General features: G+C 37.2%; 1 protein-coding gene across 3 annotated transcripts in view; it reads left to right on the top strand.

Annotated features, from left to right (window-relative positions):
- Positions 1–288: 288 nt before the first annotated feature.
- Positions 289–26607, top strand: part of SPICE1 (spindle and centriole associated protein 1) — a 55871-nt gene continuing 29552 nt past the window's right edge. For 2 of the 3 annotated variants that reach the window (XM_036243494.1, XM_036243497.1), the window contains exons 1-6: positions 289–408; positions 3169–3216; positions 8918–9061; positions 17261–17363; positions 18440–18546; positions 21153–21265. In XM_036243494.1, the coding sequence (XP_036099387.1) occupies positions 310–408; positions 3169–3216; positions 8918–9061; positions 17261–17363; positions 18440–18546; positions 21153–21265 (614 nt within the window). In that variant the 5' untranslated portion in view covers positions 289–309. The remainder of the gene's footprint in view (positions 409–3168; positions 3217–8917; positions 9062–17260; positions 17364–18439; positions 18547–21152; positions 21266–26607) is intronic. The other variant, XM_036243496.1, reaches the window with a different exon arrangement.

A 26607-nucleotide genomic window follows, 5' to 3' on the forward strand; every position in this document is an offset into this window, starting at 1 on the left:
TCACTTCTTTGTGGAATCTATGAACAAAATAAGCTGACGAGCAAAATAGATCCAGAGACATGGAAGTAGAGAACAGACTGACAAACCTCAGAGGGAAGTGGGGTGGGGTGGGCAGGAAGAGATTAACCAAAGAATTTATATGCATATATGCATAACCAATGGACACAGACAACAATGCAGTGAAGGGGAGGAGGTAGGGAGGAGGGTGTCAATGGGGGAAAAAAGGAGGGACATCTGTAATACTTTCAACAATAAAGATAAAGAAAACATACAATTAAGAGAAAAATTTGATACAATTATTGCTCCTAGATGTCATTTGTCAGAGTGAACCGTTTCAGCCCCCGGGGAGGAGCAAGGAAGGCACCGAAAGTGAAGAAGAAGAAAACGGCAGTGAAGCAAGAATGGGATGTAAGTGGAGGCGGGAGAAGAAGCAGTGTAACATTACTCTGGAGGAACAGGTGTGCTGATCTGGCTCTACCTCGTCTCTCAGAACAGTGCTCTGAATGGGGCTCAGCATATGATGGGGTGGAATGCGTTTCTGAGCAGGTTACATACTGGGTCTCAGAGGGAAGAGCAGAATCCTTCGGGGAGCTTTTTTTAGAATACAGGAGTCAAGGCTGTACCCTCTACTTCTTCTGAAGAACTGTAATCTTAAGGAGTTGGGGAGTGTGTTTTTAAAAAGTACCCTTACCTCCACTTTGAGAGTTCACTGTGTCACTGATGTCGGATTTTTTTGGGTAGTTTTTTAGATTTTCCCATAGCAACCAGTGATGCCATAATCACGTGAGTGGCATTTTTGGTTGAAAAAGTGGGTGATTCTTGCTCTCTTATCTCTCAAATTGTTTGCTGACCTCCAGAGGCAGGTCACTTGCAGCACAAAGGTTCTCTTAAAATAAAAGACAAGTCTCAAGTACCTGGGACATGATCCATGGCTCCTATCCTGAATAATGCCTGGTGTTACCAAGGGGATTTTTATTTATTTATTTATTTATTTATTTGTTTGTTTGTTTGTTTGTTTGGTACGTGCCCCTAGCGGGAACCGAACCCGGAACTCTCTAGTCCACAGGCCGACGCTTCAACCGCTGAGCCAAACCGGCCAGGGCAGGGATTTTTATTTTTTTACAGTCTGGTACTTGGGTTTGGATGGACCATGAGACAGATGTCTTTGCTTTCTGTTGTGGAGAGTAGCTAGTCAGGGACTAGTTTGGAACTCAGGGATTCTTTTAGACTTGGAGTCTTCTGGGTTGTGACGAACCGTCTTAGCTAGTTATCCTGGGTAAACTGATGGCCTTTGGAAGAAGGACAGAAAGATTTCTGTGTTCACATTGCTTTGTTGCCATCTGACTGACTATAAAATATTTTTTACAAGGGTGTGATTCTAAGGTAATGAAACTGATGAAAGGGGAAAAAATGCACACGGTAACATAAGTATTGTCCCCTTCAGAGTGGTTACTTTGGGAAGTTCAGTTTTTATTTTGATATACTGCTATGACTGAAAACATAATTGAAACCCATCATTTGAAATTGCATCAAAACCTTTCTCATTTAATTTTTATTATCTCCAGTGCTGGAAAAATATGTTTTTTGAAGGTAGACTGAACTTGTAAGTTATTTGGAGTGAATATTAAATGAAAGAGGAGAGATCAACTGAATCATACCGTTTTGATAAAAACAGTGAGATGTTTTTGAAATGGCTTGTAAATTAGATTTAAAGGCAGTTTAAAAGAAAATTGTTTTAAGCGGCAGTAGTGTTAATGAAATAATATTTTCTTCCATGAGTACTAATTCCAAGCATATATCACTTATATGCCTGAATTCTGTTATGAGTATTAAACAATTCTTATGATCTTATAGTTGTATCTTGTACTTTTCTAAATCAATACGAAAGGAATAATAATTTTAGCATAGAAAAACCTTGAGCTAAATATAAACTATGGCCCAAAAGGTAAGTCTTTGAATACATCCACAGCTATTTCAGCAGACTCAGTTCTCTATATTTTTCTTATGAGTAAAATTCCAACCTGTTTTATTTCCTGCCTTACAAATCTGTATAACAAAATGGTTGAAGTCATTTTGGAAAGGCCCAAATTGCAGGACTGCTGTAGAGCCGGCCAGGCTGTGCGCTGCAGGATTCCTTGGGGGTGCTGTTTACAGAGACTCCGGTATTAACGGTACCTCCCCGAGTTGTGCAATGTGGTCACCCTGCTGGGTTGGTTTTGTGCCTTTTTACTTAAGTGATTGTTTTCACATTTTATGGAATTATACAAACTTTGTCTCTTGTTATGATAGGTTCCATGCTTATGGTGTTTGCATGGTCACAAATTGAACCTCTCTATAGTGATCCCAGTTAATCTTTAAAAAATCTTTGCAAGTGCCTTATTCCATGGAATATAGTTTGAAAACTACAGCTTTAGCTTGTGCTTATTTGAATTATACACTACCCTGTTTTATTCATTGTTTTAATATAATGTATACCTACTTGGTGAAGTTAGTCCTTATTTTCTGTAAGATACTTAATAGTTTGTTATTTTCTACAAGACACCTAAAAGCAATCTGTATTAATATTTAAATTGAGAATACTGGTTCCTGGAAAGAAAGATTTTTTGGTGCCAGGAATTTGAATTAATTTTCAGCCATTAAAATCCAGTACATACTCACACCTAAAGACACACAAAAGAATATCTGTTAATAGGCATGAGAGAACTTTCTGACAAATGCGAGAAAAATATGGAAAGAAGTTTCAATAACAAAACTAGAATTTTATTTCAATTTAAATAAATACATTTATTTTATATATTATGTCAAAATATACAATAATTTTATTTTGATGTAAAATAGAAATTTTATCTTGTTAAAATGCGATGATCAAAACCCCTTAACTTTTCAAAGAAAGATTTCTTGAATAGTAGCATGCTTAAATGAAATAGTCTTTGAACTGAGATCCATCTGGCATCTAAAAGAAAAAAAGGAAAATCAGTGTCATAAAAAAGAAACTAAAACTGATTTCAAATAGTTTTTTCAGCCTAGTCTAAAGAGATTTTTTCCCTGTAAGAAAATTATCCAAAGAAAGTGAATAAACTTTAAAATCTTATTTTATAAAATCCAATAAATATTAATATTTTATTAGAAACCTTTTTTTTCTTTAAAGAAAGTTCATCTTTTTTGCAGAATACTGTGAGTGATCTAACAGTTCATCGGGCAACTCCTGAAGATCTGGTAAGTTTAATATCAAAAGTTAAGATTTATTCAGTATTTTATTTGATACTTGGTTTCTAACCTTAAGAATAGAAGCCAGAGGTACTTCCTGGAAGTTGTTATATTTAATCTTGTTTATGTCTATATAAAATAAGAAAGCATTTCTCCTGGACTTCCTGAATTTACATAAGAAAAGCAATTTGCATATATTAGAATTTCACTAGATAGGTTTGATTTACAGTTCAAATCCAGTATTGCCCTGTCTACATCTATCATCTTTTCCTATCTATGGAGATCTTCTTCATTATATACTATTACTTCCCTGTACAAAAATTGCCGCAGTCCAGCTGCAGCAGGATCCAGGGGGTCCCGAAGGTGGTAAGGCGTCGGCGCTGGGAGACAGATGACTACACGACTCAGAGGAAGTGTGACACTGTTCTGATTTATTGCAAGTTTCTATGTGCTTATATATACATATATATATATATATTTTTTTTTTTTTGGCATGAGTTTAACATTTGAGATTAAAGAAGTAGGGAGTTTCATTCTATAGTACCAGGATGTTTCATTTTTATCAGAATTAATTTATAACTTTTTGTGTTTATAGATACAAAGAAGGGAGTAGAGTAACCTGTAAGGTGAGACAGAGTTTTCTATAGGCCCTTTGTCTGAGATTAATAGTTGACCTTTATTTAAAATCTAGTTCTGGGTTTTTAGATCAGCTAGTTTTTGATTTACCTCCCTAACTAACTCAGGACAACATTTCTTATAAAACCTATTCAATTGCGATGATTAAGATTTCTTTTGTTCCTTTGTGCATAAACACCAAGGGGACCTTGGTGTGCCAAACATTCCATGAAGGCAAGCTTGCATAAGGAACATGTAGTCCATCTTTGTTAACTGTTTTTATTCTATTTTCATTATATGCTCCTGTAAAGGGCAAGGGAGGGTCAGGAATCCTTTGTATACTTCTAGCCCCTCTAGGTGGGTACCATAGTTTTCCTTTTATCCAATAAGCTGTATAAGGAAACTCTTGAGCAGTGGATAGGGGTCGATATAATTTTTTAAAAATTTTCTTGAAATATTCTTTCTATCTGGGGAGGAGGCACAGGAGTATAAGGTGCCTCCATTAGTTTTACCTGTCACAATTCATCCATGAATTGTTAGGGACTTTCAGGGGAAAATTTCTGACCTAATTGAATTAGTAAATTATTAAGACATTCTGGACATGCAGTGGTGACTGTTTTAGGGGAAGCTGGAGTTTCTTCAGAATTTAATTGAAGAGGCATGATTTCAGATACCTTGTTTATTATTCCCAGGTTAGTCATATAGTAGGATAATAATTCCCAATATTATAATTCCCGTAATACCGATTAATCCCACCCCCATACTATGTCCTCTTCCTAGAAGGTGCATTCCTTGAAGCTTTCTTCTCCATATCCGGACTTGGTCAGACAATATGGTTGGAAGAGGACGTGGCAAAATATACCGGTCTAGTCAATGTAGTAATTTAGTCTTTGAACAGGCCATGCACATTTCCATATTTGAACCCCAATGCCAGCTCTTTTCCTTATTTGGAACAGTTCCCTTACTTTTCTTCTCTACTTGTCCAAATTTTACTTTGCCTCGTTATCCTAGTTCAAGTCTTACTTTTCTTTTTAATGGCTCCTCTTTCTTTTTTAAAAAATTTTGTCTTCATTGATTTTAGAGAGAGAAGGAAGAGGGAGAGAGAAATAGAAACATCGATGAGAGAGAACATCGATTGGCAGCCTCCTGCATGCCCCCCACTGGGGATTGGGCCCACAACTTGGGCATGTGCCCTGACTGGGAATCAAACCAGCAACCTCTTGGTGCATGGGTCGGTGGTCAACTACTGAGCCACACCAGCTAGGCCAAGTCTTACTTTTTAAAGTTTCTACTATATATAGTTGTTGTTTTTTAAAAGAACTTTAATGAGATATAATTCACATACCATAAAATCCACTCTCTTGAAGTGTATAGTTTATTGATTTTTTTAGTATATTCGCAGAGTTATGCAACCATTATTACTTTTCTTAGTTTATTTTTTCCATCACCATTTATCCTGTCTATGTCCTCTTCCACTTCCATACCCACCCTCCGCAATCAGCAATTACCACACTGTTGTCCATGTCCATGAGTTGTCTCTCTTTTTCTTTTTTTGCTCATCCCTCCCCCACCCCCGCCACACACCACAGCTGTCTGCCTTTTCATTATCTATGAATCTGTCTCTATTTTGCTTAGTAGTTCGGTTCTTTAAATTCCATATATGAGTGAAATCATATGGTACTTGTCTTTCTGTGACTGGCTTATTTTACTTAGCTAATTATAGAACATTTTCATCACCCCCCAAAAGAAACTCTGTACCCATTAACAGTCACTTCTTATGTGCTCCCCAACCCCTTCTCACCAATTCCTTGGCAACAATTAATCTACTTTATGTTTCTATGGATTTGCCTGTTCTGGATATTTGGATTGTTTTTACTTTTTGACCATTATAAGTAATGCTGCTGTGAATGTTTGTGTACAAGTTTCTGTGTGAATATATGTTCTCAGTTCTCTTGGGTATATACTTGGAAGTGGAATTGCTATGTCCTATGAGATCTTTATTAATTAACTTCCTATGGAACTGCCAAACTGTTTTCTAAAGTGGCTTTAACATTTACATTCTCACTATATGAGGGTTCCAATTTCTTTACATCACTTGTTAACACTTGTTGTCGTTGTTTTGGTTTTTGTCCTCCTAGTGGGTATAAAGTGGAATCTCATTGTGGGTTTTGTTTGCATTTCCCTAATGACTACTGATGTTGAACAATGAACACCTTTTCATATGCTTATTGGTCATTATTGGCCATAGTATCTCTGAAGGAATGTCTATTCAAATATTTTAGTCATTTTAAAATTGAATTATTTGTGTGTTTTTTTTTTATCCTCACCCGAGGACATTTTTCCATTTTTTGTACAGAGTGGGAGGGAGAGAGAGGAAGAGAGAGAGAGGGAAACATCGATGTGAAAGGGACACATCTAGTGGCTGCCACCCACACGACCAACCAGGGCCGGGGACAAACTGCAACCGAGGTACATGCCCTTAGCGGGAACTGAACCCGGGTCTCTCCGGACCGCAGGCGGATGCTCTAACCGCTGAGCCAAACCGACCAGGGCAAATTATTTGTGTTTTTATTGTTGAGTTGTAAGATTTAATATATATATATATATATATATTCTATATATAAATCTCTTATGAGATAAATAATTTCAAATATTTTTTTCCTCATTCTTTTGGTTGTATTTTCACTTTCTTGATAATGTTCGTTGAAGCACAAAAGTTTTTAATTTGTTTTTTTTTTATTTATTTTTTATTTTTTTTTTATCCTCACCCGAGGATATTTTTCCATTTTTTGTACAGATAGAGTGGGAGGGAGATAGAGGAAGGGAGAGGGAGAGAGAAACATCGATGTGAAGGGACACATCGAGTGGCTGCCACCCACACGACCAACCAGGGCCGGGGACAAACTGCAACCGAAGTACGTGCCCTTAGCGGGAACTGAACCCGGGTCTCTCCGGACCGCAGGCTGACGCTCTAACCGCTGAGCCAAACTGGCCAGGGCCAAAAGTTTTTAATTTTGATGGAGTTCAGTGTGTCTAATTTTTCTTTTGTCACTTGTGTTTTTAATGTTATTTCTAAGAAACTATTATCTAACCCAAAGTTCACAAAGATTTACTCCTGTTTTCCTTTTTTACATTGTTTTTAAAAAACTTTTATTGAATTTATTGGGGTGACATTGGTTAATACAATTATATAGGTTTCAAGTGTAAAATTCTGTAATACATCATTTGTATATTGTATTGTGTGTTTACCACCCAAAGTCAAGTCTCCTTCCGTTACCATTTATCTCCCCTTTACTCTCTTCTACCTGCCCCAGCCCCTTTCCCTCTGGAAATCACTATTATGTTTTATTTTAAGAGTTTTATAGTTTTAGCTCTATGTTTAGGTGTTTGATCCATTTTGAGTTAAATTTTGTATATAGAGTGAGGTAAAGGTCCAGCCTCTTTCTTTTGCAAATAGGTATACAGTTTTCCAAGAGCACCATTTGTGAAAAAGACTGTTTTCTCCTCATTGAATTTGGGCAATCTTGTTGAAAATCAGTTGTCCATAATGTAAGGGCTTAGTCTGGACTCTCAGTTCTATTTCAGTGATCTATATGTCTTATCTTTATGCCAGTACCACACTCTCTTGATTATTATAGCTTTGTAGTAAGTTTGAAGTTTTACTTTTTGACACTGCCCAACATTTGCTATCTCTTCAGAACTGTTGTACTTACTATCTACATAAGGCATTGAGTATATGCTATCTAATGCATATCATTGATCTTTGTATATACCCAATTTCCCTGGGCAGATCATTAGTACTTTTGAGGGATAGGAACCATATCTTATATATCTTTCTGGACCTAGGAATCTTAATCTTGGTAGCTCATTAAATGTTCACTGAGGATAATAATGATGCTTGATTAACTAAAAATTATTTTTATTATTAAAAATTTCAAAATCATGTAAATGTGCAGATAAAATTATAAAGAGCTCCTATACACTGTTCGCCAAGATCTAATATTCTTAAAATTTCCACACACTGATTTCATTTATCATATTCTTTTCTAACTTTGCTGAAGTATTTTAAAGCAAGTCCCAGAGAACATGTCATATTGTGCCTGTATATTTAGTTTGTATTTTTACAAATGTAGACACTTGCTTATATAACCACAATGCCATTTTCACACCTCATAAAAGTAATAATTTTTTTTGGCATTACCTAATTCCCAGTCCATATTCAAATTTCCTTGGTTGTCTTAAAAATGTCATCTTCGTTTGGTTTTTGAGAATCAGAATCTAACATAGTATTTGGTTGTTAGTCTCTTAATGAACTGATTTCTTATTTACACTGTGAAAACCCAGCAGTACAGTTGATCAGATGCCATACTGGTTTGGTCACATTTATTGTTCTAAAGACTGGAGTACTTGTCAAGCCCATACCACTTTCATTCCTTAGCCACCTCAGTGAACTCCTGCTCTCTAACTCTTAAGCTGTGGCTCAATAGCTCTGCTTCTGCTTCAGGAATTCCACATCCCTGGAGTTCTGCATCTCCAGTGACCCATTCCACATGCAGTTGTAGCAGGGCTATCGAAATACCGCATTCTTAGTTCTTGGTAGTGTTGTGTAAGTATCATGAAATGGGTGTGTCTTTGCCTAAGATGACTCAGTGGGTTTTGTGCCTTTTATATTGTGTGTAATTATACATGTACATATAACTGAAAAGTTCAACAAAATAATTATTATGTACAATATGTCTTAATATTTTCTATTCTGTATTCTATTTTATTTAAAATATGTTGGTTTTGACCCACTAATTGATTTTTACCACCCATAAAATGAGTCCTGGCATGCAGTTTGAAAAACACTAGTTTATTGGATAGTCTTATACAAAGGAAGTAGAAATTAATATTTTTTTTTGTTTTATCTTTTAGCTAGGTCTAGTAGTTCTATATAGAGAAGACTGTGAAAATTTTAATTGTGAATATATATAAGTATACATATGTTGAATCATAAAAAAATGAAAAAGATGAAATATATTAGGTGGTCCTACCATCTGAACAGGCAACTTCTTTGTTCTTGAAGCACTCTTTTATATGCTTTTTTTCTGTATAGATCCGCCGCCATGAAATACATAAATCGAAGAATAGAGCATTAGTACACTGGGAACTCCAAGAAAAAGCTTTGAAGAGAAAATGGAAGAAGCAGAAACCAGAAATTTCTAATCTTGAGAAAAGGAGATTATCTATCATGAAGGAGGTAATGCTAAATTGCAATATCTTAGACTTAGAAAGAAAAGAAAGAGATAAATAGGTCTCCCTTTCCCCCCCCACATTTGATTCACACTGGAGAGACTCTAGGAGTTATTGCATCCTTATGCCATGATCTACACGTGGACTTTGAAGAAAGCAGCAGTGACAGTCGGCTCTACAACAGACTGTCCAGTGAGAATCATAGTCAAATGAGTACCTTCTCAGCCTATATGTTCTCATCTTTAAAATGGGAATAACACCACTTGTCTGATCATATTGTTATGAGATCGTATTATTATCAGCACAGACCTTGGCAAATAATTAGTGCCTTATAGTATATATAAGCTGCTGTCATTATTTTTCACAATTCACACACAGTGCTGTGAGATTACTTTGCAAAAAAGGTTGTGTGCTTGTTCAACAAGCTAGTTAGTAAGCCACTGTCTTTGGATTTTTTGCCAGATGTAGGGTGTTTGTATAAGTAATCAGATGTATCAGAATAAACAATATGGGAAATAATTGGAAACTATAGCAAACAATTCTTTTACTTGGGCTGAAATCATAGTAAAAGAAATGTGTTTTGTTTGTAGTGTTGCTTCTTGTTTGGTGTTGAAGCTTATGGCTCTTGGCTGTCTGGGTGACCTTTTGCTGCAGCTTTAAATCACACTCTGTCTTTTGAGGAATTACAGAAGTCTTGATCTTATAAATCATCAGGAAGAATTACATCTCCCAAATAAATGTTTACATGAATTTATAAAAAGAACAGTAGATTAAGAGAGACTGATTCTTTACAGATAAGTATCTTTTGGTGATTTGGACAAGTCACATTTCAGTGTTGTTTGGTAATTCTTAGAGGCCCAAGAATACACATCTGGCCAGGAAAAAAGCCAGCCCCTTTGAGGTGGCTCTGGGCTTTTGTTTCTCCTCCCTAGTTGCTCCTGCTCATGTCCTGAATTTTCTTTTCTTTTTTTCCTAGATGTGGTAGAAGTAGGGGTTGAAGGCAGAATGGTGAGAGAGGCTGAGTGAAGTTTCTCTGCTTTCTTTCTGTAGTGCCACATCCTCAGGCTCTAGTCTGGTGTTCCCGACTCACATTAGAACCTGTTAGGGTTGAGAACTTCCATTAAAAAAATAACTATATCTAAGTATCTGTCTATACTGATAGTATAGTATCTATACTGATTTAGTATATCAGAATATCTGCTGAGTATAGTAGGTAGTTTTTAGACAGTTTCTATATAATTTTAATGTGTTGCCAGGGTTGAGAATATCTGCTCTTAGTGGGATTTAGGTATTATACCTTGGAGGTTATTCCATGTCGGTCTTGAAAAATCTACCTTCTCTTTTTCATGGCCAGCTAGTGTACAGATGTACCACAATGTATTTATCCAGTGCTTTGTTGGTGGACATTTAGATTGTGTGTTACAGTATGCTTATTTTAAGCTTCTTGAAAAACAAAAGATCCCAAAATAGAGTGGTTTAAACAAACTAGAAATCAGTTTCTCTCATTAAACTGTTCAGAAATAAATGGTAGTTTGATAGGGGCCTCTGCCTGAATTTTACATGTCCTTCATTACATGACTTCCATCTCCGAGTGCAGAATGGCTATTTCAGTTTCCTTCAGCTATATCCCCGCCAGCGGGAAGCAGGAAAGAGAGTGCATGCTACTCCTTTTATATATTACCCAGAAGTTCTGGCTTATATTCCATTGGCCAGAAATTCATCACATGACCATCACCTGCAAGAATGATTGGAAATCTAGATATGTACTTAGCTAAAACTTGCGAGTTCTGCTATTAAAGGGAAAATGGAAAGAAAAGATATTAATAGATAAGTAGCAATGTCTGCCACCTACAGATTGTTTCCAGCCCTGCCAGTATAAATAACATAATGAATATTCTTGAATATGTTTTTGGGTATATGCATATTTGTAGGATAAATGCTTAAAAGTGGAATTGCTGAATCAAAAGATACACTTATCCATTATTTCAATGTTGTTAAGTTTATAACGTCTCTATTATGGGATGTCCTGGGACCAAAGGAAGAAGCCTCCTTGGGCATGTCCACCTAGGTTTAATCATTATGTATTAGAGCCATCCCCCAGGAGCTGGTATCCTAGATTAATTCAAATTAAGAGAAAAGGTCTTTGGCCAATATAATCTTAGATTCATTCTCTGTGTGATGCACTCGTGTCATGGGAATCAAGAAGGTAATGTTTCAAATCCAAATCAGAGAGAGGGAGGCTTCGATAGAGATTTTATAAATTCCAAAGGTATAATAACTTCCCAAATCTCTTTGTAATTTTCCAATACTGTCTGGGTTTTATTATCAGAGAACAGAAGTGCTAGAATGAGAATTTTCTGATAATGTTTTTATAAAGATCTTTTTTTTCTTTTACTATCCAGTGTATTCATTTTATTTTATTTATTTATTTTTTAATTAATTTTTTCCCCCAAATCTTTATTGTTGGATGTAAAATGTATTAGGTTTACAGTTCTTATGAAGAATCATATGATTAATAAATAATAATACAAGGATAAACTCTGTGTACTTATAACTGTAAACCTACCTTTGCCCACCCCTGTATATACAGATGGGCTCTCAGAGATTGATTTGCCTATCAAGAGGATGAGTTTTATCAGAGAGGAGTGATAAAGAAATCTAGAAAGAGCAAGGAAAATCAATATACTGATCTCTGGACACTTAGCTCATCTGCCCAAGGAACCTGGGCAGAGACTAGCAGAGGGCAGCAGGTTGATGGCTTTCCTGGAGACCTCATGATAATAGATGTGGTAAAAATTACTCTTTGATAATCTGCTTCTGTCAATTATATCTCTTTATTTTGATAAGAGTTCATAAATGTTTTATAAATGATAGTAAATTCTTAAAACTGCTATTAGGAAATATTCTTTTTTTTCTTCAAATCTTTATTGTTGGATGTAAAATGTATTACAGATGTTCCACATTTTTCCCCCATTGACCCCCTCCTCCCCACTCCCGCCCCCCTCCCACCTTTTCCCACACTATTGTCTGTGTCCATTGGTTATGCATATAGTTTCTTTGGTTTATTTCTTCCCACCCCCCCAACCCCTTTCCCTTTGAGGTTTGTCAGTCTAGCAATGAATTTGTGCTTCTTAATTCCTTCACCTTTTTCACCCATTCCCCCAACCCCCCTCCCAATTGGCAACCAACAAAATGTTCTCTGTATCTATGAGGATGTTTCTGTTCTACCTGTTCATTTTGTTTGTAGATTCCATTGTCGATAGATATGTATTCATTGCCATTTTGTTTGTTCATACATTTTATCTTTTTCTTCAAAAAGACCCTTCATCATTTCATATAATAACGGTTTGGTAGTGATGAACTCCTTTAACTTTTTCTTGTCTGGGAAAGTCTTTATATGGCCATCGATTCTAAATGATAGCTTTGCAGGATAGAGTAATTGTGGTTGTAGGTTCTTGGTTTTCATCACTCTGAATATTTCTTGCTACTCCCTTCTGGCCTGCAAAGTTTCTTTTGAGAAATCGGCTGACAGCCTAATGGGAACTCCCTTGTAGGTAACTAGCTGCCTTTCTCTTGCTGCTTTTAAGATTCTCTCTTTGTCTTGAACCTTTTGCATTTTGATGATGATGTGTCTTGGTGTGGGCCTCTTGGGGTTCATCTTGTTTGGGACTCTCTGTGCTTCCTGGACTTGTATGTCTGTTTCCTTCACCAAGTTAGGAAAGTTTTCTGCCATTATTGTTTCAGACAGGTTTTCGATTTCTTGTTCTCTCTCTTCTCCTTCCGGCACCCCAAAGATGCGAATGTTGGCATGCTTGAAGTTGTCCCAGAGGCTCTTTACACTCTCCTCATTTTTTTGGATTCTTTTTTCTTTTTGCTGTTCTGATTGGGTATTTTTTGCTTTCTTATATTCCAAATCGATGGTTTGCTCCTTGGATTTACATACTCTATTATTGAAGCTGTGTAAATTATTCTTTATTTCAGTTAATGCCACCTTCAATTCTAACTGTGTATCCATGATTTCTAACTGGTCCTTTTTTATGCTCTTGAGGCCCTCCCTAAGTTCACGGAGGTTCTCACTAAGTTCATTGAGCATCCTTATAAGCAGTATTTTGAACTCAGTATCTGTTAGGTTGCTTATCTCCCTTTCGCTTAGTTCTTTTATTGGGGTTTTGTTCTGTTCTTTCATTTGGGACCTGTTTCTTTGTATCCGCATTTTGGCTGCCTCCCTGTGTTTGTTTCAGTGTATTACTTAATGAGAGGTATGGGGCTCTGCTCGTTTGAAAGAATTTAGGAAAACCTGAAGCAGGATCCAAGACAGGCCAATCCTATGGTTAAGCAAGTGGCAACAGCTTGGGTGGGCTTGAAAGTTCTGTGGGGCAGGGTGGGGCGGGGCCTCAGGGAGTCAGCAGGGCGGGGCTACCAGTGTGAGCCAGGTTGCTGTAGTCCCAGATATGGCGACTGTCTGCCGCTCCAGGGAAGGGCTCACCAAAGGAACAAAGGCCTCTTACAGCATGTTTGTCCCCGAGAAAGCCCCCTCTCCAGCCCTCGCTCCAGTGCCAAACAGCTCAGTTCTTCCCTGTGTGTCTCTGGTGCCCCTGGAGCTGCCTCCCCTCCGAGCTTAGAGGGAGAGAGTCCGATAAGTCCGTCCGGGGGCCCTTTAAGGAGCTGCCTGGGGCTCCAGCTGCTTCAGCCTCCCTGAGCCTCAGTTTCCGTTGGTTTTTCCAGCCAGAAGTTATGGGGACTTCTCTTCCTGGCACTGGAACCCTGAGCGGGGCACCTGGTGTGGGACGGGGACCCCTCAGTCCTTAGGAAGGACCTTCCCAGCCGAGGTGTCCTTCTGATTTTTATCCGCCACACGTGGGTGAGGGACCAGCCCCTCTGCCTCCGCCCCTCCTACCAGTCTGGATGTGGCTGCTGCTTTAATTCCTTAGTTGTAGGACTTCCATTCAGCTTGATTTCAGGCGGTTTTGAATGATGGTTGTTCTGTAGTTTAGTTGTAACTTTGATGTGATTGTGGGAGGACGCGATATCGTGTTTACCTACGCCGCCATCCTGACCTGAAGTCTCAGAAAATATTCTTATTTTTTTTAATCCTTACCTGAGGATATTTTTCCATTGATTTTTTTTAGATAGAGTGGGAAGGAGAGAGAGAAACATTGATGTGAGAGAGACACATCGATTACTTGCTTCCCACATGACCCCACCTGGGGCTGGGAATTAAACCTGCAATGGTGGTACGTACATGCCCTTGACCAGGAATTGAACCCATGACTCTCTGGTCTGTGAGTCAGTGCTCTAACCACTGAGAAACCTGGCCAGGATGGAAATAGTCTTTTTTTCTTTTTCTTTTTTTTCTTTATTGATTTTAGATAGAGAGGAAGGGAGAGGGAGAGAGAGAAAGAAACATCAATGAGAGAGAACATTAATTGGCTGCCTCATCCAGGACCCCCACTGGGGATTTGGCCCACAATCTGGGCACGTGCCCTGACTAGGAATTGAACCAGTGACCTTTTGGTGCATGGGTCGATGCTCAACTACTGAGCTAAACCAGCGGGCCAGGGTAGAAATATTCTTTATGTACTTTTTCTAATATATGTGCGATACATTTACTCCCTTTCCTAAGTTCTAAATGCACATACCAATAGAAATTTAGTGCATGTGATAATATAATTTAAGTTGTAACAACCTTCTCAAATCTTTCTAGAGTGGTATACAGGTTTTCATTGTGTCCACATCTTTGTAACATCCCTGTGGGGCGGGGGAGGTGGTCATATTCATACCAGACAAGGATCAGGCCCAGAGCGGGTCTGCTTCAGGCTGGCCTGTAGCGTGTGGGTTCTTGACTTTGTGTGGGAAAGATTTCAGAACACGAATCCAAGTGATTTTGAGAGTACGTTTATTAAAGCTGGGGGCAGTGAAACAAAGGAAGGACTTAGGGTAGAAGAAGCAATAGGAAGAGCCCACGTGGTGCTCTGCTATGGCTCCCCAGAAACGTTATAGGAAGGAAGTGAGCCAAGGCGGCCGCTCTCAGCTTGCTGGGAAGTAAGGATATCTTGGTGTCCTTTGTCTTGAGGGTTTTATCTCTGTTTTGTGGGCAAGAATCTCAGGGGAGGGTTTCAGCAGACTCTTCTTCAGTCTTTCATGTGTGTTTTAATATGCTGATGCATCAAAATGAGCATACAGGGGAGTTTGGGATTCTTCTTTGGTTGGCTTCACTGCTTTACTTTTATCTTGGGTCTCACTGGCTCTAATCGGTTTTTTTGTTATTTGTTCCTCCGACTTCATCCGTCCTTGGGTTTGGCTGGCACAAATGGCATTAATTGGGTCTCTGTCCTCTCACCCCAACCAGGGTGATTTAAGCTATTTATTCTCTGGTCAGGGAGGAGCAGTAGAAACCATTTGTTTTCAAATGTCCTTGGTTAGAGAAGATAAGGTCTTGCGATTCACTAGCTGGCTATAAATTGTTCAAATTGTTTGGCCTTGTTTAATTATCTTGTCTCAGTTTCCCCATTTCAGTTGCCTGGAAATTTTCTCAGCTTCTTACTATCCTGCCTCAATATCTTCCTTGACACATCAAGAAACTAAGGTTAAACCGGTCAGATTTTGCTTAGTATCTTTTGACTTGGCCTAAGGTCTCAATGTTTTGGCTCAAAATGTGTTGTTTGTCTTATACCACTCCTAAGTTTACTCTGTGTGGAAAGAACAAATTCAGGACTTTATTTGTACCAGCTGAGCCAGTCAACCTTCTTGGCCATAGCAGGGGAAGAAGGGAAAAAAGAAAGAATGTGACTCATGGTATTTTTTTCTGTGTCCTAAAACAGTAACCGAGGTCATATTATGTACTTGTGTTCATGGTCTAGAGACAGTCTGATAAGAGCATTTGTTACTAGATGTTCTATTGATTTGAGCCAGTGGTGGAAACTGAATAATTTCCAATTTTGAGATTCCTTTTAACTTAAGAATGGCCTCTGATGGTAATGGGTAGAGTTGACTTGCTTTTACTTAACAAGCCTGCATCCTTGCTTGCAATTATGTGGCACTACTGTAATGGTATTTTTATTTTTATTTATTTATTTATTTTTTTATCCTCACCTGAGGATATTTTTTTTTCCATTTTTTGTTCAGATAGAGTGGGAGGGAGAGAGAGAGAGAGAGAGAAACATCTATGTGAAAGGGACACATCGAGTGGTTGCCACCCACATGACCCAACCAGGGCCGGGGACAAACTGCAACTGAGGTATGTGTCCTTAGTGGGAACTGAACCCGGGTCTCTCTGGACCACAGGCCGATGCTCTAACCGCTTAGCCAAACTGGCCAGGGCTGTCATGGTATTTTTAAAGTTCTCATTTCTCCAGGATGAAAACCTGAATTGTTTATAAGTACAGAAAGAACAAGTACATGTTTGTTTAATGCTCTGACACTTATATTTCACATCATAATTTTTAAGTTGTGGGTTATGAAATCACTTTATTGGTTGAAACCTGAGTTTATGGCTCAGAGATTTACACTTTTGAGTTTATGGCTCAAAGATTCTTATCTTTTTTGTTTGTTTATCCTCACCTGATGATATTTTTCCATTAATTTTTACATGGAGCAGAAGGGAGGGAGGGAGAGAGAGAGAAACATCAGTGTGAGAGAAACTTCTCAATTGGCTGCCTCCCACATGACCCCGACTGGGGCTGGGGATTGAACCTGCCCTTGATGGGGAATCGAATCCACAAATCTTCTGTCCACAGGCTGACATGCTAACCACTGAGGAAACTGGCCAGGGCAAAGATTTTATCTTTAATTAATGTTTTTCAAACTGTGGGTCACAACTTTTTAATGGACTGTGAAATCAAATTAGTGGATTACAACCCTCATTCTAAAAAGTAGAACAGAAACTAAAAAGAAAATATCAAATTGGTTTCAAAGACTAAGGTTAAATAAAACTTTTGTTTTGTTACATATGTACATTTATGTGCGTGTATTGGATCACAATTTAATAGTCTATTTCTCAGGATTACACCAAGCATTTGAAATCCACTAATAATTGTAATAGCCCCATCTACTGGTACTAGAGGATATCACCACTGAAGAATTTTAGTAAGGTAGTGACCTATGGTTATTTTTATGCTTCATGCCTTTATATGGACTTTTCCTTTGTGATTTGGTAGCTATATATATTTTTTCTCAATAATGATATTTATCATTAATACGTGTATAGATTCTTTCTGATCAATACCAGATGCAGGATGCATTGGAAAAATCTGATCATTTGATGGCTGCAGCCAAAGATCTGTTTGTTGATTTTCCTCGTAGGCGCACAGGTAAAGTATTCAATTCAAACAAAACTTCTTTTTCTCATTAACCATGGCCACAAATAGTTATTTGGAAGAATTTAAAATATTGAATTTAAAATATTTTTTTCAGGCATTATTTGTATTATAAATATTCTAGAGTGGTGGAGTTATTAGGCATACATTCATTATAACTTGTTTGCTTGTCACCGAGAATCTTTTTTTTTTTTTATCCTCACCTATCCGAGGACATTTTTCCATTTTTTCAGATAGATAGGGAGGGAGAGAGTGGTAGAGAGAGAGAGAGAGAAACATCGATGTGAAAGAGACACATCGAATGGTTGCTACCCACATGACCCAACCAGGGCCGGGGACAAACTGCAACCGAGGTACGTGCCCTTAGTGGGAACCGAACCCTGGTCTCTCTGGACCTCAGGCCGATGCTCTAACCGCTGAGCAAAACTGTCCGAGGCCCCGAGAATCTTAACTATTACAAATTACTCAGCTAAGGAAAGTAAAGTATTATTATTTACTAAAATATTTTATGGTGCAATGTACAAGATTTTATGATTTAAAATATGACTTGATTTTTAGTTTATTATTATTAAATTACCATATAAATGAAGTATCTATTTATATGTAAATTTGTAAAACTTAATTTGAAATCCAAAGCAACTTAAGTCTCTCTCTGAAAGAAACTTCCCTCCTTTTCAGATACACAGTATTGTTCATAATGTATATATAACCCATTTTTAATTTTGATCCCTAAAAAGAGATAATTAGTTTTAGTTTTTATTTTAAGGTTTGAGTCCTGGCTCAGCCACTTGTAGGTGTGACTCTGGGCCAGCTGCTTCAGGTCTCTGAGTTTCAGTTTACTGATCTGTAAAATAATAATAGTAACAACCTCATAAGATTTTGTGAGGGTAAAATGATTTAATATATTTAAAAGCATTTAGAACTGTGCCCGGCATGTGGTAAGTACTGTATAGGGGTGAGCTGCTACTATTAAAGTTTTTCATATGCTACGAACCTATGGCAGTGTATAGTGCTTGTGAAATCACTTTAATTAAATGAAACAAAACCATCACGGCGTTTTCTTTCTGCAGGTTTTCCGAATGTAACAGTGGCTCCAGATTCCTGTCAAGGTCCCATTGTAGTAAATCAAGACCCCGTCACCCAGGCCATCCTTGGTGGATCTGTTGTGGAGCCTCAGGTAGTGTGCTCTGCTTACAGCTCAAATGCTCATGCTGAAATTAAATTTAAGTTGATGTAGGCATTGCGGTAAACATTTCAAAAGCTTAGATATCAACAGATACCAAGTTTTGGTTGCTAGAATTGTTCTTAATCATATTGCACTTTCTGTGAGTAGTGTTTGTACTAAACAAGATAGGACTGGATAGCTAACACATTGAGTACTTACCTACGAGGTAGGCACTATTACCCTCATTTAGTAGACAAAAAAAACCTGAGATTCAGAAAACTTAAGTGATTTGTCCAAGACCACATAGTTAGTTAGTGTCAGAGATGACATTCAAATCTAGGCTACCTGGCTCCATAAGACTGCGGCCACCATCTGCCAGTATGGAAACAGCAAGGAGGCTTTCCACTTCCACTCTGGAGTCGGATGGATCTGGGTTCATATTCTGCTACCTACTAGGTGTTTGATCTTGAGTTGATTTCTTAAGGTGTCTGAGTTGGCTAAGAGTGTCTTTTGTTAAATGGAAATAGAATATACCTGCTATGGTTGTTATGAGGATCTGCTGAGATGTTTGTAAAGTTCCTAGCATAACACTAAGTAGTAGTTCTTCATTAAATGTTAATTTCTTCAGTTGTATTAGTATGTTTAAAAAGTAGCTACTCAGGAAACTGGCGTTTATTGACTAGTTACATGGGAAAACTATGATATAGCAGTAAAACAATAACTAGCTGTATCCTAACCTAATTAGAACTCTTAATTAATTAAGTGTTTAGAATTTTGAGATAGTAAACATTGTTTAAAAGCCCATGAAGAACTTAACACTAAAATAAAACTTCTTATGAATGATTAGGACTCAGTATCTGTTTAATGCAATTTCCTAGTTATGTGTTCACTCTTCTATGAAAAAAGGAGAATCATCAATTAGAGGAATTGCAAGGTCCAAGATAATTAAAAACTTGTTAAGTATACTGTTTATTACAAAGGCAATTAAATAAATGTTACATATGTTTTAAATAGCCAAAACCCATTAGTTATATCCCTAGGTAAAAACCACTTCTATTTTGGCACTTATTAAAATATTGGCTTTCAGGTAATAGTGGTCTCCCTCATGGTGGTGGGGAAGTGGCAAGAGCTGAGGTTAGAAAGACAGGGAGAAGCTAGGTTATGAAAGGCTAAGGAACATGAGAATGGAGTCATGAAATTGACTGTAGTGCGGAAGATGGATTGAGAGGGACAAGACTGGCAAGAGGATCTGGTTAGAAACCTAGACTGGGCCCTGGCCAGTTTGGCTCAGCGGTTAGAGCGTCGGCCTGTGGTCCAGAGAGACCCAGGTTCGATTCCCGCTAAGGGCACGTACTTCGGTTGCAGTTTGTCCCCGGCCCTGGTTGGTCGTGCGGGTGGCAGCCACTCGATGTGTCCCTTCACGTCGATGTTTCTCTCTCTCTCCCCCTTCCTCTCTCTCCCTCCCACTCTATCTGTACAAAAAAATGGCAAAATATCCTCGGGTGAGGAAAGAAAAAAAAGAAACCTACACTGGGATCTTAGTGAGAAGTGGTGAGGACCTGACCCAAAGCAGTGGCAGTAGGGAAGATAGAGGGGAAGAGGGGTAGTGGCAGGGTAGATTGAGAGAGTAAAAAGGGGTAGAACTGACAGGATTGGGTGGTTGATTGGATGTGACAGATGAGAAAGAAAAATAATTCCCAGATGCTGGCTTGAGCATCTGAGTAGATGATGATGCTGTTTGTGGCCTTAGGTAATATAGTAGGAATGATAGGAGAGGCTTAGGTGGGTGATCAGTTTTAGACACGTTGAGTATGTGTATGTAGGATGTTTTACCAGGGCTATCTTTTAGGCATTTAGGCAGTTGTATATAAATGTCTAGGGCTCAAGAAATCTGGGTGAAAATAGAGATTTGGAAATTAATAGCATTTGACTTATAATTGCAGCTTTGAAATTAAATACAATCATTCAGAAAATGAGTCCGATAAAAGGAGAATAAAGGTCCAAAAGAAGGATCTTGAGTCATATATAAGAGGGATAGAAAAAGAAGAACCAATAAAGGAGATTGGAAAGGAACAGCTAGAACAATAGAAGAAAAACCCAGAAGGAAGATGATATCAAGAAGATTTTGAAGGGGAGAAATGAGTGGTCATTAATGTCTAATGTGTCAGAGAAATCAGGGAAAGTCAAGACTGAAAAATACCTATTGGATTTAGGAACCAGTATGCTGATGCGGACCCTGCGGAGAGCATTCTGAGTCGAGTGGTACAACGGAAGCAAAGTGGCAGGGCATGAATGAGAAGTGGGGGACAACTTTCTAGAATTTTGGTAGAGAAAGAGAGAAGATGGGTAGTAGCATGAGGAGAAGGTATGGGGCGAGGACAAGATGGGAGAGACTCACATGTAAATGTGGATGAGCTGAAGTCAGTACAGAGAGGGAGTGAAGATGCAGGAGAGAGAAGGGGCAATTGATAGAGTAGAGGAGGTGAGAGGGTTTGAGTTGTAAAACGTGGAGAGACCTTAGAAAAAGGGACTCCTCTTCAGTTATGACAAAAAGGAAGGAAGGATGAGTGTATGTATAACCAACTTGTGTTGTTATTCTTATTTTTGTGTTGAGAAAGGCTCTTAATGAAGTAGATGATGATGAAGAAGAAACTATTAACAGCCAGTCCGAAGAAAGTGAGAATGAATTGGATAATTCTCTAAAATCCCAGTCTAATGTGAGTGCAGACAGGTATGTATACATGGCATAAATATCTACACATTTCTTTTTTCCAGGGTCATTTTTTTTTTTTTTTTTTTTATCCTCACCCGAGGATATTTTTCCATTTTTTTTTTTGTACAGATAGAGTGGGAGGGAGAGAGAGGAAGGGAGAGAGAGAGAGAAACATCGACGTGAAGGGACACATCGAGTGGCTGCCACCCGCGCGACCAGCCAGGGCCGGGGACAAACTGCAACCGAAGTACGTGCCCTTAGCGGGAACCGAACCCGGGTCTCTCCGGACCGCAGGCCGACGCTCTAACCGCTGAGCCAAACTGGCCAGGGCTCCAGGGTCATTTTTTTCTAGCTTTATTGAGATATCGTTGACATGTGATATTGTGTAAGTTTAAGGTGCACAGCTTGTTGATTTGATACATTTATATGTGCAAATGATCACCATAGCATTATCTAATACCTCCATCACATCACATAATTGCCATTTCTTTTCTGTAGTGAGAACATTTAAGATCTATTCACTTAGCAACTTTGGAATATATAATACAATATTATTAGCTATAATCACCATGCTGTGCATTAGATCTTTAGAAATTATTCATCTTATTTCTAGATGACTTTACCCTTTTACCATCTTCCATTTCTCTTACTCCCAGCCCCTGTTAACCACCATTCTACTTTGTTTCTGTGAGTTAGGCTTTTTTAGATTCCACATATAAGTGATACATTTTTGTCTTTCTCTGTCTCACTTAATCTCACTTAACATGAATACCCTCAGTTTCATCCACATTGTCACAAATGGCAGGATTGCCTTTTTTCTCATGGCTGGATAATATATCATTGTATATGTCTGTCTATCGATCTATCGATCTATCTATCATCTATCTATATCTATCTCACATCTTTATTCATCCTTTGACAGACACTTAGGTTGTTTCCATACTTTGGCAATTGTGAATAATGCTGCAATCAATATGGGACTGCAGATATCTCTTTGGGGTCCTATTTTCATTTTCTTTGGCTATATACCCAGAAGTGGGATTGCTGGATCATATGGTAGTTCTATTTTTAATTTTTTGAGGACTTGCTGTACTGTGTTTCATAGTGTCTATACCAATTTATATTCCCATCAGCAGTGCACAAGCGTTCCCTTTTCTCCACATCCTCACCAACACTTGTTATCTTTTGACTTTTTGATGGTAGCCATTATAACAGGTATGAAGTGATATCTCATTGTGGTTTTGATCAGTATTTCCCTGATGATTAGTGATGTTGGGTACCTATTTATGTACCTGTTGGCTATTTGTACATCTTTGGGAAAATGTCTGTTTAGGTTTTCTGCCTTTTTTTTTTTTTTTTGCAGGAAACTGAATTAAATTTCATGTATTATAGGGCAAACTCAAAAGCATTTATTTGTTTTTTAGTAAATCCCAGCACATTAATAACAACAAAAACAAAAAACCCAAAAGCAAAAACAAAAAACAAAAACCCAACCCAGGTGTGTGGGGACCATGCTGGTGGACACAGTGCCAACAGCACAATTTTGGTGTTGATCTTTTTCAGAGCATTTCTTTTTTGTTTTCAAAGATCCTTGTAGCAAAGTCCTTTGGGATTCTACAGAGTTCTTATTTGCTGTTCTTTAATGTGTAATATTATGCTTGATAAATAATGGGTGCCTCTGCCCATTTTTTTAAATTGGATTTTTTGGCTATTGTTGTATAAGTTCTTTATATATTTTGGATATTAACCCCTTATCAGATATATGATTTACATATCACTGTATTAGAGTATTAGGGTGATCTGAGTCTGACTATATTCTTACATTTACCAGTGGGTTATATATTTTTAAATGTTTTCATGTTACTAATTAGTGTCCTTTCATTTCAGCTTAAAAATCCTAGCAGCATTTGTTTTGTCAGGCAGGTTTAGTGATGATGAATTCCCTCAGCTTTTGTTTATCAGGGAAAGCCTTGTCTTCATTTCTGGACAGCTGTGCTGGGAAAAGAAGTTTCTTTCTTTTAGCACTTTGAATATATCATTCCATTCTCCTCTGGCCCGCATGGCCTCTGTTGAGAAATTCAAGGCCATTTACTATGTTTTATGTCATCTTTTTTTATTAGTTGAAAGTATATTCTTAATTTAAGAAAGTTTTTATTTCAATATGACTTGGAAAAACATTGGAAGAATAGTATAAAAATTCCTGTATACTTTTCACCTAGAACTAGTTGTTAAATTTGTCTGTATTTGCTATATCACTTTTCTCTCTGTATTTATACATACAGTGCACACACACATATTTGGAAATGAGCTGCATACTTCATGTTCTTCTACCCCTTAATATGTGAGTGGTTATTTCCTGAGAACAAGATCATTCATTTACACAATCACAGTACAACAGTACAGTGATTGCAATGGTCACTCTTTTTTAGTGTTTTATGAACCAATCACGATCACTTATTACATTTAGTCTACATGTCTCTTTCATCTTCTTTAATCCGGAAACTTCTTTAATTTAATTTTGGTGTTTCCTTGTCTTTCATAACATTTACATTTTGAAGACATACAGGCCAACTATTTTAGAGAATGTCCTCTAACTTGACTTTGTCTGATTGGACTCAGGTTATACATGTTGGACAGGAGTACCTCTGAAGTGATACTAAGCCCTCAGTGCATTACATCAGGAGGCAATAATATCTTTGATCCCATTATTGGTACTATTAACTTTGATCACTGTTAAAGTGATGCCTGCCAGATATCTACAATAGATTATTATTTATTTCTTCTGTTATTTATTTTGATATTCATTTGTCACAGACTTGGCCATTTAAGTCATTCCCATGACCTTTTGACTTATCCTCATCACTTTTTTTAAGCACTTAATTTATGGCACAGCATAATGTTCTAGACTAATAATTGTTTTTCTGCCCTTGCCCTGGAATCAGCCATTTATTCAAGAAGCCCTTGCTTTTTTGTTGAAGAAGAGTATTTAGAAACTAAGATCTAGTTATTAGTGTGCTTAATCCCCTTGAAATGTCATTGTTTTTAAATCCTTTCAGAGCGCGTGCGCGCACACACACAGTTATATGCATATCCATATTAATATCTATTTGTCTATTTAACTGTAAATCATGACTTTACACTGATATCTCTAAGTTTAACTTAACATTATTGGATTTTTCTTAGCCTTTGCCCATATCATATTTGTAGTTCTGTTCTTTAACACTGAAAAACATGTCTTGAAACATTACACAATATATTTGATCATATGCAATCCTGCAGTACATAGAAAGTAGTTTTGGAATTGCTGCTTTCACACCACCACAGATGTAAACCTACGAAGTAGAGTGCAGGATTGTTTGCATGTACTTTAGAGTTTATTCTATTTATTTGGAATAAATTAGGTTTATTTGTATTCATTGTACTTAATTTTTTTTTTCTCCTCTATCCTTTTGAAAAATGGATATTTTCAACAAAAAGCTATTTTCAGATTAGTGTTACCCATTCCCTGTCCCTTCTAATCGGTTCTCATTTACCCTTACCTTGTAGCTAATCAGTTTTATTAGCTTATTCTTCCTTTTCATTTTGAAAATGTAAAGTGATATATATTCTATTATTTCCTATTTCTTTCTTATAAAAGAGATATTGTACCATATTCACTTTTATTTTTTTAAATTTTTTTTTGTGGTACGTGCCCCTAGTAGGAACTGAACCTGGGACTCTCTGGTCCGCAGGTTGACGCTCAGCCGCTGAGCCAAACTGGCCAGGGCCATATTTACTTTTATAACTTAAAAAAATATATCCTAGAAATCACCCTTTAGCAGTTTATAAGTTAAGAGAGATCTCTTCTTTTACCTTCTGTTCTCCTCCTCCCTCCTTCTTTTTGTTTTTACAGCTACATATTACTAAATTGTGTGACTGTACCATGGTTTATTTGACCATACACACACACACACACACACACACACACACACACACATTTAGGTTGTTTACGATTCTTTTCAATTACAAAAATAAATTGTAAATATGCATTTTTGTATTATTGGAGGCCTGTTTTTAGAGTGAATTTCTAGAAGTGGGATTTTGGGGTTAAAGGTAAATGCTATGTAATTTTGTTAAAAATTGCTGAATTCTGTTTCTTTATGAGGGTTGTAGTATTTTGTATTTCCAGTGGCAATGTAGAAGAGTGCCTGCACCAGAGTGTGTTGTCAGACTTTGTTATTTCCTGATTTCGTAGGTTAGAAATGGGATCATAATATAGTTTGACTTTCTCCTCTGAGTGAAAGAGAATTTTTTTTTAATATATAAAGGACATTACAGTGAGTTGTCTGTTAATGTTTTTGCCCATTTTTCTTATAGGATATTGTTCTTTTTAAAAATATATGTTTTTATTGACTCTTTTTTAGAGAGGAGGGGAAAGAGAGATAGAAACATCAACGGGAGAGAGAAATATCAATTGGCTGCCTCCTGCACGCCCTCTACTGGGGATCGAGCCCACAACCCGGGCGTGTGCCCACACTGGGAATCCAAAAGGGACTTCTCACTCCATGGGACTATGCTCAATATACTGAGCCACACCAGTCGGGCGGTCCTTTTTTCCTTAATTTGTCAGCATTTTTTTTTTTTTTTTTTTTTTACGTATTGCAGATGTGTTATTTTACCAATATAATATATTATATTTTCTCCCAGTTTATTTGTCTTTTGAATTTGCTCTGGCACTTTTATTTTTACCAAGATATATATAATTTATTTATTTTTATGTGAATCTGGAATCATACTCTGAAATTCTTTCCTAAAACCAGTTTTAGAGGAATTCACTTATGTTTTCTTCTAATATTTGTGTGGTTTTATTTTTACATTTAGTTCTCTGATCCATTTAGAGTTTATTTTGGTATATGGTATGAAGTATGGATTCAAGTTATATCTTTTTCTAAATGGGAAATCAATTGTCCCAACACCATTGATTTAAAAAGTTTGTCTTTGCCCCAGTAATTTGAGATGCTATCTATATACATAAATTACTGTATGTGCTTGGATCTGTTTCTGGACTTTCTATTCTAGTCTACTGTCCTTGTTTCTCTAGTCATGCTTCAATACTATGCTGTTTTAAGTAAACAGAACTGATAGTGTTTTAATAGGCTTTCCTCATGATTTAATGATTCTAACATTTTTTTTCTTATGAACTTTAGTATTATATAGTTTCATAAAAAAAGGTTACTAGTATTTTTGTTATATTAACAAATTAACTAGAGAGAACAGACATCTTTATTTTGTTGCTTTACTATTCAAGAACAAATAATGTTTTTCCATTTGTTAGTCTACTTTTGATGTTTTTGAAGAGTATTTTAATGAAGTTTTTCTCA

This window comes from Molossus molossus, unplaced genomic scaffold (genome assembly GCF_014108415.1).
Source record: "Molossus molossus isolate mMolMol1 unplaced genomic scaffold, mMolMol1.p scaffold_m16_p_5, whole genome shotgun sequence".
NCBI lineage: Eukaryota > Metazoa > Chordata > Mammalia > Chiroptera > Molossidae > Molossus > Molossus molossus.